Raw genomic sequence first — 21,939 nt, forward strand, 5'->3', positions numbered from 1 at the left:
TTTATTTCACTTCTCCGTGAAGTGAGGGGAGTGTGGTATTGAGGTGACAGGACGTTATTTGGGTGCCAAAATCATTTACAGTCCCAAAGGTAACAGCTGAGCCAAAATTTGGCTCTAAAGTTGCAGAATTATTTCTGGTTTTCCCCCATTTAATTTGGTCTGAGAGGCATCTGGGTTTCACCTTGGATGTTGACACTGTGAAGCTTTTGCCGCGTGGAAAAACAGAACGAAAACTCAGAGCAGTAAATAGCACAAAGATATCCCTGGGAAAGGAGAATAATAAGGAAAAAAAAAAGAGTTTTGTGGCCACCAAGTGAGTTAAACCTGAGGTGAACGACGGCCTCCTCCACCATAAACAGCCTCACAAAATGTAAACTTTGAAAATAAAAGTGAAAAAACCAAAAAAAAAAAAAAAAAAAAAAAAGTAGAAATTGTTGGGAGTGATGGCGGAGTGTCGCCAAGGAAATATTTCAGCTTCTCCCTCGCCTTCAACCAACGAAGCTCGGGATGAAAATGAACAGAGCTCCAGGGAGATTGGGAACCGTGCACTTGAAAAGAGGGATTCCATTCCAGGAAAATGAAAGATGGGAGTTTCCCTGTTTTGCGTCACCCATTTCTCAGTCACAATCCCGGGAAAAGGGGGGAAGGGGGTTGTTCCTCCAGCCCCAGCACTGATTTTAGACATCAGAGGAGTTATAAATGCACAGGGAGAGGGAAATTGAGGTGCCTGCCACGCCTAATCCCTCATCCCAATGACACCATCACCCTGGAATGGGACGGATTTTACAGCTTTCGTTTTTCTTTTCCTCTTTTTTGCCGTTGTTGTGCTGTAAAAGGAGCAGCGGCCACAGAGGGAATGTCCTGGGGGAAAGGACTATTAGAGAGAAAAGAGAAAAAAAGAAAAAAAAGGAAGAGGGATGAAGCTGGAGTTTCCAGAGGTTGGTTGAAATCCAAGCATTTTGTTGATTAAAAAAAGCAAAAGCAGGTGAAAAATTAAGTTATTAGGTTTTTAAATTGATTACATTTGACCCCTGGCAGTTATCACTGGAATTAAACTGGGAAGGGCTCGGCTGGATGAGTTTTCCACTGCTATGGGATGATGTTCATAAGGGAATCCTCGTGCTCCTGTGAACTGCATCCAGCTGTTCCCGTGGAACAGGACAATTCCAGCTGTTCCCGTGGAACAGGACAATTCCAGCTGTTCCCGTGGAACAGGACAATTCCACGGCGTTGTGTAGAACTGAGGGATGAAATTCCGCTCCTTACACCAGTACACAAATGGATGAAATCATCAATGGGTTTATTCTGGAGTGAAAATGAGCAGAAAACACAAAATTTGTGCTCTTCCCTGAGTTTTGCTGCCTCAGTCCCAAGGGAATGGTGTGACAGGACAAGGGGGATTGGTCTTAAGTGGAAAAAGGGAAGGGTTGGATGGAATGTTGGGAAGGAATTCTTCCCTGTGAGAGTGGGGAGGCCCTGGGATGGAATTCCCAGAGCAGCTGTGGCTGCTCCATCCCTGGAAATGTCCAAGGACAGGGTTTGGAGCAGCCTGGGATACTGGGAATTGTCCAGAGGATGGAACTGGATGTGTTTAAGGTCCCTTCCCACCCCAAACAATTCCAGGATTCCACCACAGCCAAGGACACAAACAGAGACTCGGCCACATCATGAGGGAAAAAAAATAGGGAACAGATCCTGGGATTTGGATTTCTCCCCTTTATTTTTATTGCTGTGAGTATTAATGGGAAAAAAAATTAAATCCTTTTTGGTGCCTGAACCCTAAACTGATCCAACCCAGAGCCCTGGAGGGAGAGACAACTCCTGTCCTAAACCCCTCAGCTCCAAAACTTCCTATCTCAGCTCCTTCACCCTTTTTCTGGGAATGTGAACAACAGGAATTCCAGAAGGTACGGAATGGCAGGGGGTGGCACTGGATGACCTTTAAGGTCCCTTTCCAACCCAAACCATTCCATGATTCAGGAGAACTGGGGAATATTGTTGAAATCAAAATGGGACAAGAGAACAGGAGCCAACTTTCCCTGGAGAAAGGAAGGTTTGACTCCCAACTCCTCCTTTTTAAGGGAACAGCAACCGCTTCTTACCAATGAGCCTGGTGGTGCGATCAGCAGTTCCAGGAGGTCTCTGGGACAGTTTTTGGCAGAAGCTTTCAAGATGTCACCGTAAGACGGAGCCCGAGAGCGCGCAGAAGTTCCTTCGCCCGGGGACGGCTCTTCCTCTGGGAAGAGCTGAGTTCTGGAACCTGGGGTGGACAAGGCAATCCTCAACAAAAAATATCCCGGACACGAGCAGGAAGGAACGGTGTCTTGGGTTGCAAGGCAAGGTGTGATAACCAAACGCGTGTATTATGTTGCCGTCTGTTGGAACTGGCTGGGGAGGGTTTTTTTTCCTTGTCTCTTCCATAACCCATCCCTCATAACTCCTGGGGAATCTTCTGTTCATGGACCAGCTGTTAAAACCAGCAGGAAAAGTGTTTCTTTATCCCTTCCAGGACCCACCCTCCCTCCAGGGGAATCTTCTGTCCATGGGGCATCGAGGCTCACTGCACGGCTGATACAATTCCATCATCCCAGGGGGAGGAGCCCAGCATTCCCACCTGGATGAAAGCTGAGATTGGGAACTCCAGCACAGCCCGTTTGCACTGGATTCCCAGAGGAAAACCAGACCCAGCTCAGCACCACTGGACCTTCAGAGGAAAACTTCACCCTGCTACAGGATCGTTGCTCCAACAGAACCACATCTGGGCACTGCAGGAGGATTTATTTGGGCTGACACCAACACCCTGACCAACGGGGGGCAGGCTGTGTTCTGACTCTGTTAATGTTTTATTTTTTGTTTGGGTTTTTTGTACGACTGCGTTTTTATTTTTAATATTCCTAGTAAAGAACCGTTATTCCTATTCCCATACCTTTGCCTGAGAGCCCCTTTAATTTCAAAATCATAATAATTCAGAGGGAGGGGGTTTACACTCTCCATTCCAAGGGAGGTTCCTGCCTTCCTTAGCAGATACCTGTTCTTTCCAAACTGGGACAAACAGTCATTTTCCACCCCTGGAAGTGGCCAAGGCCTGGTTGGATGGTGTTTGGAGCAACCTGGGATAGTGGAAGGTGTCCCTGCCCATAGTCCCTCCACACAGCTCAGTTTTTTAAACCAAAATGATTTTGAATGATTCAAATTATTTCAAAAATTGAAAAAAGAAAAAAAAAAACTATAAACTTGGATTTATCCCATGTATAACATCCCATCTAAATATGAAATGGAGCGATAGAAATAACCTTATAAATATTTTTGTTTGGCATTCTTTCCTCTGACGGCTCTGGCACTGGTTTTCCATGGAAATGTTGGATTCCCCATCCCTGGAAGTGTCCAAGGCCAGCTTGGAGAGCCCTGGGATAGTGGACGGGCTTTAAATTCCCTCCCAGCCAAACCAAACCAAACCAAACCAAACCAAACCAAACCAAACCAAACCAAACCATTCCAGGATTTTAATCGTTTCAAATCACTGGATCCCACGGATAAAAGCTGCCAATGGAAGTACAAAGCATTATCAGCTCCAAAAAATGTTCTACTTCTGTTAATAAAAAATTTTTAATAGAACTTATCTCTTTTCTTCCAGTTTTTTTTTTTTTTTTTACCCAGCAAAAGATCTTGCCCAGCAGTTCATTAAAACAAAAAAAAGAAAAGAATTATAAACCTGTCATAATCTCCCACAACCAATCTTCCCCCTGCTCCAATCTCACTCAAAACGTCTCATTTTGAAGACAACCTTGGGGCAAGGTTTGGAAAATAAATTATTTCCCACAGTCCGCGAGAAGAGAGGATCCCTAGAAACAGGAGAGTTGAACTTATTTAAACACCTATAAATGGGGCTGTAATTGAATTTAATGGTGTGTAGTAAATTTAAAATTACTTTATGAGCGGCGGAATTGCCCAAATCTTGCAGAGTTAATGAAGTTCCTGTAGTGACAAGTCACTCTCTGAAAGAGGAATACAAAGTCCTTTAAAGGAGCTTCAGATGCTTAAATCTATCTCCAAAAATACCAGGATTCTATTAAAAAAAAAAATCTTTTCTTTTTAATTCTCACCCTTTTTTCTTCTTTTCTAATAATCTCTCTAGGGTTCGGTGGGGTTTGTTGCCTTTGAGACAAAAGGTCCCCAGAGTTTTTAAGGCAAGAAAATACAATATTGTTGCAAATAAGGCAAGGAAATCACCTTTTTCATTTCAGACGAACATGGAAGCTCTGGAAATTAAAATAAAACCTACTTAATTTAAGGCTAAATAAGATTTTTTTTTTTTTGCAGCCAAGTCCTCACTGCTGTAGCTCTGAGAAGCCACAATGTATGTGGAAGCTTTTCCTGTGCCCACTGGGGAAATTATTATTATTAATTCTTCCAGGATCCAAATTTACATGAAATGATGAACTGATGAATATTGCACCGTCCTTTATTAAAAATTTCAGACATTTTGCCCCTTTTTTTCAGCTACTTTTATTTGCAGCCTTCCCGAGCCACACGGGCCGTGGATATTGGCTCTGTGCTCCTGAGAGAACTGATTCTCCACCTTGTTCCAATGGATCTAAAATGGAACCAAATCCAGAAGCCATGGGAACTCCTGGAATCAGAGGGAAAAATTCCTAAAAAAGGAGCTTATTTTTAATTCATCTCACATATCCTCTTTTTACCATCATGTCTTTTGGGGATTTTTGGGGATTTTTTTTATTCCAGTGAAGTTCTTCTCCCTCCCTTTCACTCCCGGAGCCAACTCTACAGCTGCAGGATCACGGAATTAATCTGTCTGAAAGTTTGGGGCAGGTTTGGGGTTTGTTTTTCCTGTGTTTATTTAGGAATTTACACGAGGACGTTCTGAGGGCACCTGGTTTGCTCGGCCTGGACCGGAGGAGGTGAGGGGAAACTCCTCAGGGTCTTTCCAACCTCTGCTCCCTGTGACAGGGACAGGAAACAACTGGAGCTGTGCCAGGTTTAGGTTGGATTTTAGGAAAAGTTTTTCCCTCAGAGGGTGGTGGGCACCGAAAAGGCTCCCCAGGGAATGGGCACATTCCCAAGGCTGCTCCAGGAGAATGTGGACAGGGATGCACAGGGTGGGATTGTTGGGGTGTCCCTGCAGGAGCAGGAGTTGGACTGGATGATCCTTGTGGGTCCCTTCCCACTCAGAAATTCCACGAAATTTTGCGTGGGACCATTTGTTGGAACTCTGGGTGCTGAGAATTTCAGGCTTTCTGTGCTGACTGCCACTGACCCCCCAAAAAAACACTGCATCGACCTGGAAAAGAGTTCCAAAACTGAGTGAAAGCACTGGGATTATGGGTGTGGAGTTTGAATAGAAGTGTCTGATATCACAGGGTGGAAATCCTAAGAGTTTAGAATATTGTAATATATATTTATATAAAGCAAGATGAAAGATTTAGGGTGTAGGCTGAGTCCTTTTTAACCTTCTTCATGGGTTTGGTTGGTATCTTGTGATTGGGTAGAAAAATCCACATGGCGGGCCACGGGTGGTTGGTTATTGGGTTAAAAGTAAAAGTAATTTACTTTTCATATCATAATTGGACATTTTATCCTTAAAAGGCCTTGTAAAGAATTAGAGACAGAGCCATTTTTCACTTTGTTAGCCAGAACTCACAACTTGTGAGACTCTAACATGGATAAGAATTAATAAACATCTGAGTCCAAACATGAACTGCGTCTCCAGAGCATTTAATCCCAGCTCTAACAGAAGAAAAGAAGATAAAAAAACCCCACAACCATTCCCTGACCCAAGTTACACAAGCAGGAATGAGAGCAAGCACTTGGAGTAGCTGGAAGTGCCCACGAGGCTCCAGCCATTCAGGGGTTAAAAAGCTTCTGTGAAACCCCCCACAGATAATTTGGGATCAGTGGGTCACCCCAAAAGCACTTGGGGTGGATTTTTGAGTTCTCCTCCCATCTCCTTATCCTGATTTTCCTGCTCTTTGTGCCGTTCTGGGGAAAAGAGTGAAGGGAGGTCCCGGTGCCGTCCCAGTTTCTTGTGGCTCAAGTTTGGGAGGCATCCCAAAGCCATCCTCATATGAGTCAGGCAACTCCATCCAGAGCCCCAAACCATCAGAGGAGTCAGGAAACTCCATCCAGAGCCCAAGAAAGAGTCAGGAAACTCCATCCAGAGCCCAAAACCATCAGAGGAGTCAGGAAACTCCATCCAGAGCCCAAAACCATCATTGGAATCCAGGAAACTCCATCCAGAACCCAAAACCATCCTCAGACAAGTCAGGCAACCCCATCCAGAGCCCAAAACCATCTTCAGAAGAGTCAGGAAACTCCATTCAGAGCCCAAAAAATTAGTCAAGAAACCATCAAGAGCCCAAAACCGTCCTCAGATGAGTCAGGCAATTCCATCCAGAGCTCAAAACCATCAGAGGAGTCAGGAAACCCTATCCAGAGCCCAAAAAAGAGTCAGGAAAATCCATCCAGAATCCAAAACCACCAGAGGAGGAGTCAGGAAACTCCACCCAGAGCCCAAAAACATCCTCCTGGAGCAATCAGCCTGGGAGAGCCATGGCAGAGCAGCTTGTGGAGGTTTCAGGTCTGCGTCACTTACAGATTTCTATAAATCAATTAACAATAAATAGGAATATTCTGCGGATAAAACCAGTAGTTCCCAGCCACTTCACCTGCCCTGCTCTTGCTGCCTTCAGTGTTGTCCGGAAATTCAGGTGGCTCCAAGCCCAGGTAGACCTTCACAAGGTGAGTCAGCTCCGTCAACGCCTCATCCAGCTCATCTGCAGAGAGGGAAATGCATTTCATGCAAGAGAGAAAAGAAACGGAATAAAAAACAACTTTTCATCAGTGCAAAGATACAAATCGCACGAGTTTGACACAGAAATACGTTTTTAACGTATCTAGAAAATACAGAAATACATTTTTTGAAACAGAAATACATTTTTTTACATCTCTTGGGGAGAAAAACTTTCACCTTCATAAACGGCGCATTCAACAAAAGCTGAAATTCGGGCTCTGCACTCACCTAAATATTTTCCTGCTGGTTTATTCCTTTAGGGCCACATTTAAATTGTAAGCTCTGTGTGTATCTTGGGTTGCAATGCAAAATGTTTTATCTCTTTATTATGTTTTTATCTCTTTCTCTCTTCCAGGACCCATCCCTCATAACTCCAGGGGATATCTGCTGTCCATGGGCCATCGAGGCTCACTGCACGGCTGATACAATCCCATCATCCCAGGGGGAGGAGCCCAGCATTCCCACCTGGATGAAAGCCGAGATTGGGAACTCCAGCACAGCCCGTTTGCACTGGATTCCCAGAGGAAAACCAGACCCAGCTCAGCCCCACTGGACCTTCAGAGGAAAACTTCACCCTGCTACAGGATCGTCGCTCCAGCAGAACCACATCTGGCACTGCAGGAGGATTTATTCGGGATGACACCAACACCCTGAGCGACAGGGGTCAGGTCCTGTTCTGACTCTGTCAGGGGTTTATTTTTGTCTGTTTGGGTTTTTTGTACGACCGCATTTTTATTTTTAATATTCCTAGCAAAGAGCTGTTATCCCTATTCCCATATCTTTGCCTGAGAGCCCCTTAATTCCACAATTATAATAATTCAGGGAAAGGGGTTTACACTCTCCATTCCAAGGGAGGTTCCTGCCTTCCTTAGCAGACACCTGTTCTTTCCAAACCAAAACAATGCCATATTTACAAATTCGCAGTATTTTACACGGCGGTGCTCTAATTTAATGCGGTGAACCCCAAAAAACCACCTCTACAAAAGTTGATCCATGAGAATGAATTGCAGAGCGATTCTTCACAGAATGGATTCCCCCACCTGCTGTCCTCAATTCCTAATTATCCCCAAGCAATTAACTCACCCGTGTTGATGACTGCATCGAAGTATCCCGGGAAATCCTGGTTTATTTGGAGGTACACGTCCACTCTGGACACTGCCTCTTCAATCTCTGGCCTGCTGAACAATCCTGTCCTCCTCAGGTGTTCCTCGTATTTCCCTTTGTCCATTGGTACCAACAGGACATACCTGGGTTTAAAGTGGGTATTTTTCAAGCTACGAACACCCTTGAAAACAAAGCGGAGAAAAACATTTTTTTTTCCTTGAAACTCAGAGTTTGTTGAACCTGGAGCTGAGCTTTTTCTCCTTGAAAATCAAGCAGAAAAACACAAGGGGTTTGTTCCCGAAACTGAGTGCTCGTTGGACTTTTGTTGAAAAAAAAAAACCCTGAGGTTTTTTTTTAATTTGTGTTTCTCCCGAATTACTGGCTGGAAGTTGCTCTGCAGGCGTCAGTGGCTACCAGAGCAAAAGGGAAGCACTGCAGACACTTAATTTAATGTAAAAAAGAACTGAGTGTCAGACCTGCAGCAGCCCCTCTGACTGCAAGTGAAGGCTCAGCAAGATTCTTAACTTTTAAAATTGGTGTCAGTCTCCTTTATCAGCCCAAGATAGACTCTAGATTAAAGGGAATGAACAGCTCTAAATTTTCAGTCTCAGCCCACGGCCCATAATTAAAATTCCCTCTAACGGTGCTAAATCACTTTTGTTCCGAGCCCTGCGGCAGATAATGGACTCAGCACCTTCTATTCCCACCCATAACTCACAATTATTGTTTCCCGGAGCCCACAGTGATACAAAACCCTGCATAATTCCTGCGCGATCCCAAAACTTCAGTGACAGAGGGGATTTAGCTGCCTGCTTTGGCAATTCCCATGGAAAGTTATGGTCGGGGCCCGTGCTGCCGGGTTCAGCTCCTCGTGAACAAACACCGACGTTCCATTAAGCTCCATCCCCCGAATTATGTGATGAAACCTCTGCCCTGGTGAGGAACCGACAGCTTGAGAAGGCTGGAGATTCCATCCGATTTAATCTCCTATTTTTTTCCTTGCTCCGGTAAATTTAAGGCCTGTCCCCAAGACGAGGAACACGCTGCGTGCCCGTCAGTGGGCGATTCACAGCTCTGTCAGAACTGATGGGAAAAAGGAGCCGGAGCTACCCCGAGATGAAGTTATTAATTTGATCTTTAATATCAGCCGAGCCACAGGCACTCAAAAGGTGAGTGGAGACCGAGGGTGATAAATGTAATTGTCCTGGTTTAGGGCAAATTTGGGAGGAAACCTCTGAATGGGGTCCCTGTGGGAAGCAAACCCCAATGGGCTCTCCTCTAATTGGTCTGGGAGAAAATCTCCTTAGAGAAAAGTGGAAAAAACCCGATTTATTTAACAAACAAAGTGCCCACAAGCATGAAAGAAAATGAATAATGTGAAACAACAAAACCTTCCTGAAGAAAGATGGCAAAACTGAGGAAGACCTTGCTGTGGGTGTTTCGTTGGTGAGTGCAGTTTCTGCAAACAAACCCTGAGCTTCTTCTTTCCCCCTCGCTTTGCTCTCAGAACCAGTCTGAAAGGCGTAGAACTCAATATCCAGCACAAACAGAACAGACAACTGGGGATACAAGCATCAAAAAGTCACCCCGGGACACCCAAATTATGTGATGAAACCTCTGCTCTGGGGATTCCATCCGATTTAATCTCCTATTTTTTTCCTTGCTCCGGTAAATTTAAGGCCTGTCCCCAAGACGAGGAACACGCTGCGTGCCCGTCAGTGGGCGATTCACAGCTCTGTCAGAACTGAGGGGAAAAAGGAGCCGGAGCTACCCCGAGATGAAGTTATTAATTTGATCTTTAATATCAGCCGAGCCACAGGCACTCAAAAGCAGCATTGCAGCATTAAATTGTTGCTCATTTGAGAGAGGGAACATTTTTTTTAGTGCTGCCACGCTGCTTGTTGTGGGTTTTTGTACATTTATTGGAGAGCCGGTGGATGTGAATGGGTTTATTTTGGGCTCAAACTTCTCACGGATGCCAAGGTACCCAAGTGAAAATCCGATTTCTGATCACCAGTTTCCCAAACAAAATTATCGTCCTGTAATTCATGAAATTTAAGATCAGTTTTTGGTCAGGATGCTCAGTTCAGGATCCTGTGTTAAGCACTGCATTCTCCTGAATTTCTTTTTATCTCTCTTGTTTTACTCAACTCAAAACCATTTTTTTCATCACCTCTTTCCCAAACAAAATTATCATCCTGTAATTCATGAAATTAAAAATCAGGTTTTGGTCAGGATGCTCAGTTCAGGATCCTGTGTTAAGCACTGCGTTCTCCTGAATTTCTTTTTATCTCTGGTGTTTTACTCAGCTGAAAGACAGATTTTTGATCACCAGTTTCCCAAACAAAATTATCGTCCTGTAATAAATGAAATTTAAGATCAGTTTTTGACCAGGATGCTCAGCTCAGGATCTTGTGTTAAGCACTGCATTGTTCTGAATTTCTTTTAATCTCTGGTGTTTTACTCAAGTGAAAATCCAGATTTTTGATCACCAGTTTCCCCAATAAAATTATCATCCTGTAATTCATGAAATTTAAGATCAGTTTTTGATCAGGATGCTCAGCATCCTGCATTCTCCTCCACGTCTTTTTTATCTCTGTTGTTTCACACGGTGCCACATTCCAGGCCTCTCATTTTGGAATCTCACCCAGCGGGAGCTGATTTGGAAGAAATAATCTGGAAGGAAACGCAGAATGTCTTTCCCTTTTGCCACCTCACCTAGCCGGTAAAGGTTGACATAAGGGAATGAGAAGTTTAATTAGAAAATTGGCGAAAAAACTTCAGCTTTTGGGGTTCCAAGAGAGAGGTTTTGACAATTTGTTTGTGGCCCAGCTTCTGAGCACCTGACGAACCTCTGAGAGGGGAAAGCAACCCGACAAAATAAAATTGCAATTTTTAATAGTTCTGCCCCAAATATTGCCTCAAGCCCTTTGTGGCTTCATCAGCAAAGGAGAAATAGTTTGGTTTGGTTTTTTTTAGGGGTGATTTGGACTGTAGGGTGGAGATAGGCGGGAAAGGGAAGTGCTGGTGATGCTGAAAGTTGAAAAAACAGACCAGAAATTGAAAATTAAAAAAAAAAAAACCAGACCAGCAGAGAGATAATTCTGATTAAACCAAAGTTGGAGAAACCCTCCAAGATCATTCCCCCAGCCCTGCCAAATGTCCCCCAAGTGCCACATCCTCGTGTTTCTTGAACAAAATTCCAGGGATGGGGATGCTCCAATCCCTTTTTTTATCCTCTCCAGGAAGGAATTTTCCCCAATATCCAGCTTGAGGCCGTTCCCTCTTGGCCCGTCCCAAAATCCCATGAGGAGATCGCCCCATCCAGGTGATGCTCACCTCGATTTCCAGGTGGACGCAGGCGGCCAGCCCCTCCCTGGCTATGGATTCCACCGTGTCTCTTCCCAGTCCATACTGGTGGCCAGCGTATTTGTAGGTTGCCAGGAATTTCCCCTGAAATTCAGAACAAGGATAACGCCAAAGGAAACGGTCCAAGGGGAGCAACTTCCTCAAATGAGGGAATCGCTTTGGATTTCCCGGCTTTCTCTCCCTACAAAGTTTCTTCCTGTTTAAATCAGAGCTCATGGGGGCACTGAGAGCCCAAAATCAGCATTGATGGGGCACTGAGAGTCCAAAATCAGCATTAATGAAGGCATGGAGAGCCCAAAACCAGCATTGATGGGGCACTGAGAGCCCAAAATCAGCATTAGTGAAGGCATGGAGAGCCCAAAATCAGCATTGATGGGGCACTGAGTGTCCAAAATCAGTATTGATGGGGCACTGAGAGCCCAAAATCAGCATTAATGAAGGCATGGAGAGCCCAAAATCAGCATTGATGGGGGCACTGAGAGTCCAAAATCAGCATTGATGGGGCACTGAGTGCCCAAAATCAGCATTGATGGGGCACTGAGTGTCCAAAATCAGCATTGATGGGGCACTGAGTGTCCAAAATCAGCATTGATGGGGCACTGAGAGCCCCAAATCAGCATTGATGGGGCACTGAGTGTCCAAAATCAGCATTGATGGGGCACTGAGTGCCCAAAATCAGCATTGATGGGGCACTGAGAGTCCAAAATCAGCATTAATGAAGGCATGGAGAGCCCAAAATCAGCATTGATGGGGCACTGAGAGTCCAAAACCAGCATTGATGGGGCACTAAGAGCCCCAAAATCAGCATTAATGAGGGCACGGAGAGCCCAAAATCAGCATTGATGGGGCACTGAGTGCCAAAATCAGCATTACTGACAGCACTGAGCCCAAAATCAGCATTAATGGGGGCACTGAGAGCCCAAAAATCAGCATTGATGGGGCACTGAGAGGCCAAAATCAGCATTGATGGGGCACTGAGAGCCCAAAATCAGCATTAATGAAGGCATGGAGAGCCCAAAATCAGTGTTGATGAGGGCACTGAGTGCCAAAATCAGCATTACTGACCGCACTGAGCCCAAAATCAGCATTAATGAGGGCACTGAGAGCCCAAAATCAGCATTAATGGGGGCACTGAGCCCAAAATCAGTATTATTTTGGGCACTGAGAGCCCAACATCAGCATTAATGGAGGCACTGAGAGCCCAAAATCAGCATTAATGGGGGCACTGAGAGCCCAAAATCAGCATTAATGAGGGCACTGAGAGCCCAAAATCAGTGTTGATGAGGGCACTGAGTGCCAAAATCAGCATTACTGACAGCACTGAGCCCAAAATCAGCATCAATGAGGGCACTGAGCCCAAAATCAGTATTATTTCGGGCACTGAGTGCCAAAATCAGCATTACTGACAGCACTGAGCCCAAAATCAGCATTAATGGGGGCACTGAGAGCCCAAAATCAGCATTAATGAAGGCACTGAGAGCCCAAAATCAGCATTAATGACGGCACTGAGCCCAAAATTAACAGAAAAGAAAAGCCCCCATATCCAGGCTCGTGCCTTGCCCGTGGAGACTCAAATTCCAAAATCCTGAGGACAAAGCGCTGCCAGCATTCCTGGGTTATTCCTTCCCCCTGGGAAGGCAAATCCAAAGCAAGGGGCTTCCTTCTGGTGATTTTATTACATCAAACCACGTGGCCGAGCCGTGGGAAAAAAAAAATGGGAGATTCCAAGGAAAAGGAAGAAGTGCAGCACATCTGCAAGGAGAACGTGGGGTTGGCTGAGGCATTTCCAAGTTCTGCAGCCCTGGAGAGATGGAAGCGGATTATTTTCTGTTTTTTGGGGTTTTTTTTAATTAAACTCCTTGATAATTGTTATCATGAAGGGCCGGCTCAGTTGTTCCAGGCTCTGCTGCAGAAATACAAATATTTTGTAGGAATATACAAAATAGACAAATATTTTGTGGAAAGACAAATAACGGGCTCTGCTGTGGCTTTTCAAGGCAAAGTTTTGTTGCAAAAAAGAGCAGCTGGAGGCAGAGATCCGTCAGAGGAACCTCACTCCTTTAGGGGGGATTTGCTGAACTTCCAAGGGATTCCCTGCAGGGTCGCTGGAAAATGTTGAAAAAATAGAACCAACGAACCCCAAGCTATATTTGTGTCTGAAAATAAATTTATTTCTACGTTATACTATTATTTAAATATTCCCCACTGACCATTGTGCCCATTTCGTGGTTTCTGTAAATTCATTTACGGGAGAAGAGGCAGCACAGATCTACAAGAGACTTGTGGCTTCTCGTCTGTGAACTTAAAAACACAACCGAGAGTGAATAAACATTCACACCCAGGTGCAAACTTCATATTAAAAAAAAAAATAAAATAATTCCGCTTTGGACAGAGAAGCCGAGTTCACCGTGGGAGCAGGAAAAAGCTACGAGGACAGGAGTCAGGTACTTACTGCTTTCACCATTTTGTCAAATTCTTCTTGAGAAATGAAATAATAATCGAGTCTGTTTACTTCCCCAAAATAAGCTGTCCTGGTGGTGTGACAGGGCCTGGGAGATTTATGGGATGATAAAGAAATAACCTGTTTTCAATCCCTCCGGAACAGCAGTGGGAGTTGGGGTGGGGGGAAAAAGCAGGGAAAACTATAAATCGTTTTATTTTTAAGCAGCGAAGAAATAGGAGAAATAACGCTGCGAATTTGAAAGATTAACCCATAAATACACCCCCCCTCCCAAAAAAAAAAAAAGTGAAATGTAACATGGTATTTTGGCTATAAATCCCTCCCCAAACCCAGGATGGCCTGAGCTGGAGCTGTCACAGCAGCCTGGGACTGAGAAATGATGAATCCGTTTTTTTTCCTCACTTCTGTCAGCTCAGGGGATGACACAAAGGCAAATCCTAAACGTGGAAAAGGAGCTGGGATCAACTGTGAGGTTCAGAAAGAGCTCCAAAGTCTAATTTTTAAACAGGTGCCTAGTGGGAAGGGGAGGAACAATCCTGGAAGTGGGGAGAAAAGTGGGATAAAAGGCAGGGAAAGTAAAAACCTCAGTTACCAGAGCTTCCCATCAGGATAAAACACTAAAAACCCACTAAAAAACAAACAAACAAAAAAATCCACAAAACCCCCCAAACCCCAGTTAATTTATGCAGGTAACAATTTGAGCCTGAAGAATTCAGTGGCCTTTGCTCTGTCTGAAAATCAGATTTTTCTCCTCGTTTCTGCTTTGCCGTTAAAGTGGGGAAAAGGCAGGGAAAGGAAACCTCAGCCAGCAGGGTGAAAGACTAAAAGCCCACTAATAAAACCCAAAAAAAACCCAAAATCCCCTCAAAACCCCAGCTAATTACTGCAGGCAACAATTTGAGACTGAAGTAAGTACTTGGTGGCTCTTGTTCTGTTTGAAAATCAGATTTTCCTCCTCGTTTCTGCTTTGCCATTAGAATAGGATAAAGGGCTGGGAAAGGAATTCCCTGTCATCCCATGAGGATAAACCTCAGCTATCAAGGTGAAACATTAAAAACCCACCCAAAAAAATCCCAAAAATCCCTCCAAAACCACAGCTAATTAATGCAGGTAACAATTTGAGACTGAAGTAAGTACTCAGTGGCTCTTGTTCTGTTTGAAAATCAGATTTTCCTCCTCCTTTCTGCTTTGCTATAAAAGTGGGGAAAAAGGGAGGGAAAGGAAACCTCAGCCAGCAGGGTGAAACACTAAAAGCCCACGAATAAAACCCAAAAAAACCCCAAAAATCCCCTCAAAACCTAGGTAATTACTGCAGGTAACAATTTGAGACTGAAGTATTCAGTGGCCCTCATTCTGTTTGAAAATCAGATTTTTCTCCTCGTTTCTGCTTTGCCATTAAAGTGGGGAAAAAGGCAGGGAAAGGAAACCTCAGCCACCAGGGTGAAACACTTAAAACCCACTAATAAAACCCAAAAAAACCCCAAAAATCCCCTCAAAACCTAAGTAATTACTGCAGGTAACAATTTGAGACTGAAGTATTCAGTGGCTCTTGTTCTGTTTGGAAATCAGATTTTTCTCCTCGTTTCTGCTTTGCCGTTAAAGTAGGATAAAGGGCTGGGAAAGGAATTCCCTGTCATCCCATGAGGATAAACCTCAGCTATCAAGGTGAAACATTAAAAACTCACCCAAAAAATCCCAAAAATCCCTCCAAAACCACAGCTAATTAATGCAGGTAACAATTTGAGACTGAAGTAAGTACTCGGTGGCTCTTGTTCTGTTTGAAAATCAGATTTTTCTCCTCCTTTCTGCTTTGCCATTAAAGTGGGGAAAAAGGGAGGGAAAGGAAACCTCAGCCACCAGGGTGAAACACTAAAAGCCCACTAATAAAACCCAAAAACCCCCCAAAATCCCCTCAAAACCACAGCTAATTAATGCAGGAAACAATTTGAGACTGAAGTACTCAACGTCTCTCGTGCTGTTTGGAAATCAGATTTTTCTCCCCGTTTCTGCTCATTTATTCCAAGGAGCTGAGCTGGAAACCTTCAAGAAATTCAGCGTCAGCATCAGAGGGTGGCACTTTTATCCCAAAATTACGAGAGCAGCAAGTTCCACACCGGCTCTGTAAAATTCCATGATTTTTTTTTTTTTTAATTTCCCTGGGACAAAAAACCCACCCGGCTCCAAAGGTCACTGCTGAGCACGAGCCAGATGGTTGGAGGGGCCAATTTCACTTGATTTCCCGCAATTTTTACATGTTTCAGCCCCTTTTTAATTGCGGGGCCATGTTTACATTCAGTCTGCCAGAGTATCTCGCGTGAAAAAAAATCCATTTTTAACGAGCGGAACGTTTGAAAATTTCCAGCCGTTAAAATGGCTGAAAATCACCCCCGGAATAATTAAAAATTACAACTTTTGCTTTTATGGTCGCAATTTTCTGCTCCGTTAAGGTTCTGTCTCTCCCTTTGGGTTTTTTTTTTTGGTTTTTGGGGTGGTTTTTTTCCCTCTTTCATGGAAGTTGTAGGGAATAAAACACAAAATGTGAAAATGCTCTTAAAAAACAACAAAAAGAACAACAAAAACATGGAATGTTTGGGAAATTTTAAGTTGCCTTGAATTCGTTCGTCATTTCCAAAATATGGGTTAAAAGAAAAGGGGGGGAAGAAAAAAAAAGGAAATTTTTACAGTGACATAACAGATTTTTTTTCCCCTTCCAAAAGGAAATGAATGGATAAATTAGTTTAGAAAATGGGGAATAAGGGAATGCAGAGGAGGTTTTTTGGGTTTTTTGGTTGTGGTTTTTTTTGTTTAGGGTTTTTTTGGGTTTTGGTTTTTGTTTATTGGGTTGTGGGGTTTTTTTTGGGTTTTTTTAGTTGTGTTTTTTTGTTTTTGTTTTTTTGGGGAGTTTTGGGGTCTTTTCTGTTTTGGTTTGTGAGGGATTTTTTGGCCGTAGTTTTCTTTGGGATTTTTTTGGGGGGGTTTGTGTTTTTTTTTTGTTTTGGTCCATGGGTTTTTTTCGGTTTTGTTTTTTGTTTGTTTGGGTTTTTTGGGATTTTTTGTGGGGTTTTAGTTTGTTTTTTGTTTTGTCTTTTTTTTGGTTCTTTTTTTGAGGGGGTTTGGTTGTGTTTTCTTGTTTGTTCAGGTTCTTTGGGAGAGTTTGAGGTCTTTTTTATTTTAGTTTGTGGGGGTTTTTTTGGGTTTTTTTGTTGTGTTTTCTGGGGGGTTTTTTTGGGTTTTGTGGGGGTTTTTCTTTTTGCTTTTGGGGTTTTTTTCTTGTGTCTTTTGGCTTGTTTGGGGTTTTGTTGGGTTTTTTTTCTATTTTAGTTCGTGATTTTTAAAAATTTATTTGTTTGTTTTGGGTTTTTTTTGCTTGTTTGCTGTTCACCTTTAAAAAGAATTTGATAATTTAAATAATTTAATTATAATAATTAAATATAATAATTTAAATATCTTTACACTCATTGATGATTTCAGACCGTCAAGCCTCAGGAAGAGAAGAAAACGCAGCAAATTTGTTTTTAACTTCTTTACAAAAAAAAAAACCCCAAAAAACCCCCAAAAGTCAAACCAGCAGCAATTCCAACCTTGATCCTTTGGTTGTTTTTTTTTTTTTTGTTTTTTTAATTTTTTTAAGCTCAGGGAGCAGAACTTACCCAAATCTGAATAAATTCTTGAATTGTTTGCAGATTTTGAGGGAAAGTTGCCTCCTCCCACCGGCCACAGGACCCAGTAACACCAACATGGGGTAGAATTCATCAGCACCAGGCAAAGTGCTGCAAAAAAAAGGAAAAAAACAGAGGGCATTAAATCACCTAAAAATCAATTTTCAGCAGCTTTTTTATAAAACTTTGCGGAGATTTTATCACCCCTCCGACTCATCTCGTGTCGGTCACAGCGTAGAGAAAAAATTGAGGTGCTCCAAACGTTAAAAATAGCAAAAAAAATCTGCATTAAAGTGCCTTTTCCAAAAGGAATATTGTTGTTTTCACTCTGATCTCGCCTGGTTTTCAGCCTTTTCTAAAAGGCTGGGATTTGCTGAGGAGTTTTTTTTCCAGAGGCGGGAATATTTTAATGAGCGGGATAACTGGAATAAACCCGGAATAAACTCGATCCTACCGATTTTTTCCACTCTCCTGCGTTGACTTCCCTGTCCTGTGCCAGGTAAAGGTGTTAAAATTCTTCAATTAAATTGAAAAAAAAACCCACTCAGATCCTTAAAACTCCACTGGACACAAATAAAACCATGATAAAAGGACCCAAAGTGCTGCAAAAATATGAAATTTTCCATTTTCTCCACGCCGAGCTGAGGATTAAATCCTCAGATTTTCCACTTCCAGCTCTGAGTGGGAGAACGAAGAGGATTTCTGCGAGTGTCCAGCAATTTATTTAGGCAGCTCAAAAATAGAATTTTAGATTCACTTTTAAATTTTTAAAACTCATTTTTAAGTCTCCGGGTAGGTTTTAAGTTCGGGCCACTTGGAAATACGTCATAAATAACGGAAAGAATTCCAAACTCGGTGATTTTTTTTTTTTTTAATTTAACGAGTAGTTTTAACTAAATTCTAAGTGAAAGAAAACTGCCTCTCTGCGTGTCCATTTAATGGGATTTAAAAGAGGTGAACAACACAGACGCCTGAAAATAGAACATATTTCTTTTACCACCCCTCTCGCAAAGAACTCATTCTTTAAGGAATAAGGATGACATTCCAATATATCAAGGAGGGGAAAAAAAAAATTCCAAAATCATGGCTTCACTCCTATTTCAGGAGCAGCAAAGCGGCTCTGTTACCTACCAGAATATATGGATATAATTAGCACAAAAAGCTGATTAGCAGAGTGCATTCAAATCCCGCCGGAGGTAAAAATGAAGGTAAAAACCCTTTTAAAATCCATCCTAAAAGAACCATTTCAGAGGTGAGAAAAAAAAGCTGGAGCGAGTAGGGTTCAAAATCGATCAGGATGTTGCAGAAAGGGGTTTTTTGTTTGTTTGTTTCATTTTTTTTTGTGAATAATCCTGGCAAAAAAAAACGGATTTTGTTTTCCACGTAAAACCATGGAACGGGGTGGGTTGGATGGGAATTTAAAGCACATCTCATTCCAAAACTTCACAACGTTTTCCAATATCCCAAGCTCTATCCAGCCTGGCCTTGGACACTTCCAGGGATGGGGAATTCTCTGGGAATCCTCTGACAGGGCCTTCCCAATCCTTAAAATGAAGATGTTGGTTTTTTCCTTCTCCCTGCACAGCACCTGTTCCAGGCTTGGAAAATGCAGAACTCCTCTGGCATCTTTTCCTTCTAGGAGGAAATGTTACACCAAATAAATCATCCCTGGACAAGATCACGCTCAAAATTCAAATTCCCTTCAATAAATTCCCAATTCCCTGCATCCTCAGATTCCTGGGATTAATGATTTCATCAGGAGAAAAACATTTCCAGAATCCTGTCTTTCATGACATCACCACTTCTTGGTTCTCAACACTAAAAGTTTGGGGGGTTCCTACAGCTCGAAAGATGATTTGGGGAAAGTTTTGGGCTCATAATTCAACTTTCTTCGTCTTTGTGGGCACTGCTGTGAAAGATTAATGAATTTTAAGGCCAAAAGGGACAATTTGGATGATCTAAATCACCCTCCCCTCATCCCACTTGGAATTTCTCTAGTTAATTCCTGTTTCCAGCCCAATACCTGGGGCTCCATGAGATCATATCTGAATTAAAAACCTTCCACTTGTGGAGAACTCTTGGCGAGTTGTTCCAAACGATTAATTATTTTAATTGTCAAAAAAGAATCGTGCTCCGGTCCTTCTCTGAATGGGTTTCTCCTCGACAGCCAGGTACCAAAAAACCCATCCTGTCCTGGCCCAACGGATTGGAGATTAAATTAAATTCCTGCTCCCCACGTAGCTGTTGTCACTCTGAGCAACATTTTCAAATGTCACCTGCATCTCTAGGAGGGGAAAACACCCATAATATTCACTGGTGTGTGTGTGTTACCACATAATTACAGACGAAATCACAAATCGAGAGAGAAGAATCGGAAATTCAACATTTTGTGCCTGCAGGGCAGGCAAGAGGAGAACTTTTCGCGTTGTTTTCGGGTTTTATTTGTGATAATAATGATGATATGGCTAACCCAGAATTAATTATAACCTGATGGAGAGAGAGAGATGTAAATGAACTCCCCCCGATCTGGTTCCAAAAAAAAAAAGCATTTTAGGGGGGGGAAAGGCAATAATCATTAAGAAGATTTCATTAATGACTCTGGAATGTTTTCCAGCTGAGCACGGGCCAACCTTGGTGGCATCATTAACAATTTGTTGGGGCAGTCGCCCAAAGGGCTGGGCTGATGTTTTTGTGTTTGTGTCACACAGCTCCTCTGGCAGAAGGCAGGATTCCTTCTTTCCATCAATCCAAAATCCACTAAGCAAATATTTAAACACAGCCCTGGGAAAAAAAAAAATAAATCTATTTTGCCTTTAGGGTTTTTTTAAGAAGAAAAACGAGCCAATTTTGTGGTTTTATTTTAAGAAATCTCCATCCTTGAGAAAATAAATAAATCTTCGGGGTTTTGTTTTTAAAAGAATTCTCAGAGCTGTTGTCACTACTGGGAAGGTTCCTGGTTTTGGTGGATGATCCCAGAAAGCAGAGGCACAATAAAAAATACGATTTTCTGAGTTACTAAATCCCGAATTTTCTCTCAGTTATGAATTAATTCAGCACCAAAACGGGGCGTGGGACACAAAGGTTAATCTCAGGGCCAACATAATAATAATAATAATAATGATGATAATAATAATAATAATAATAATAATAATAATAATACACATATATTTATAGTGTATTCCATCAGATCATATGGAAGAATCTTCCAAGAATTCCTCAAATATCATAACACAGCTGCAGAGCAGCAAAAATCCCATTTTTCAGAGGAGAAGTCATCCCAGAAAAAAAAAAAAAAAATCCACCTGCCTCTCCCTTCCATACTTTTCATGGAATCATCTCCTCCTTCCAGTAAAACATGGAATTTTCCCCTTATGAACACGAAATGTGCCCCAAAGCCCCCAAACAAAACCTTTTTATCCCAACAGGATGCCAGCAGTGGGGAGAGAAGTCATCGGCAGAGGGAGAAGGAGAAGTTTTCCAGCTCTCTGCTGCCTCCAGGGATTTTTTTGTTTTGTTTTTGTTTTTGTTTTTTTTTTTTTTTTTTTTCCCAGTGCCTGTGGGCAGGGAGAGGAATTTTGCATCTCTCATTTGCGGTGCAAATGCCCATCTGCTCCAACAGATTGAGGAAAGGGAGCGGAGCCGTGGACAATCTGTTCTCAGACTTTAGAGGTGAACGAAGAGCTTCGTTTCATCATCAGTTCGAACCCAAATCAGATTCTGCCTCGTTTCCAGGCTGCTGACAAAATTCCTGCAGGAGTTCTCCTTGGGGCTGGGGGGGGAAAAACATCCCTCGGAATGTGACCAAAATTCTGCTTTTACTCGAGTGCCGCCGTCAGGAGTGGCCGAGAAATGAACTCACCTGTCCAGGACTCTCTGGGGCTGCTCGCTGTAGTGCAAAACGTGAATCCTGTGATCCTCAGCAGCCACAACTTCTGGGGGAGGGTCCTCTTTATTCACAGCAGCCACCTGGTCCCAAAATTTAGTTTGGGAGGGGAAAAAGGAAAGGGAGAGGTAAGTAAGGATGGCTTTGTGTTCCTGAGGGTCAGGCTTTGTGCTGAAATCTTTCCTGGGGGTTGAAGGAGGATTTGAGGGATGGATGGATGGATGGATGGATGGATGGATGGATGGAAGGAAGGCAGCCAGACAACAGCTCACCATCCTTAATGCATTCAACCTTTTCCTGGGAAGAAAACAGGATGCCACATAGGATGCGAAAGCAGCTCTGCTGAGGTTTCAATTAGCCCTTAATTTGCATCCTCTCAGTGGAAGGTGGAAGGTGCCAAACTCAAATCCTCGGGGGCTGGAGCCACTCGTTTGTTACATTAACAAAGTGAGCAAACTCCTGACAGTGCTTTCCTGTCTTTCCTGGGAGGGAGAGCACTCAGACTCCGAGGATTCCCTCCATCCATCCATCCTGCGGAAAGCTCTGCTGACCGCTAATGAGTTGTGTATTTTGGGGGGTTATTAACGCCACGCACTCAGAAACGGGTTCAGAACGACCGAGGCAATTCCAACGGGACACGAGACATTAAATTTCC

General features: G+C 43.1%; 1 protein-coding gene across 1 annotated transcript in view; it reads right to left on the minus strand.

Moving 5' to 3' along the window:
* Window positions 1-21,939, minus strand: part of LRGUK (leucine rich repeats and guanylate kinase domain containing) — a 46,483-nt gene that overhangs the window by 10,739 nt on the left and 13,805 nt on the right. The window contains exons 11-17 of the mRNA XM_066184504.1: window positions 21,261-21,367; window positions 17,393-17,512; window positions 13,734-13,830; window positions 11,252-11,365; window positions 7,892-8,093; window positions 6,684-6,791; window positions 2,103-2,260 (exon numbers count right to left, since the gene is read on the minus strand). Coding sequence (XP_066040601.1) covers window positions 2,103-2,260; window positions 6,684-6,791; window positions 7,892-8,093; window positions 11,252-11,365; window positions 13,734-13,830; window positions 17,393-17,512; window positions 21,261-21,367 — 906 coding nt within the window. The remainder of the gene's footprint in view (window positions 1-2,102; window positions 2,261-6,683; window positions 6,792-7,891; window positions 8,094-11,251; window positions 11,366-13,733; window positions 13,831-17,392; window positions 17,513-21,260; window positions 21,368-21,939) is intronic.

The sequence above is a fragment of the Chamaea fasciata genome, unplaced genomic scaffold (assembly GCF_029207755.1).
Source record: "Chamaea fasciata isolate MVZ Bird 193981 ecotype frontalis unplaced genomic scaffold, bChaFas1.0.hap1 SCAF_5, whole genome shotgun sequence".
In the NCBI taxonomy this organism is placed as follows: Eukaryota; Metazoa; Chordata; class Aves; order Passeriformes; family Sylviidae; genus Chamaea; species Chamaea fasciata.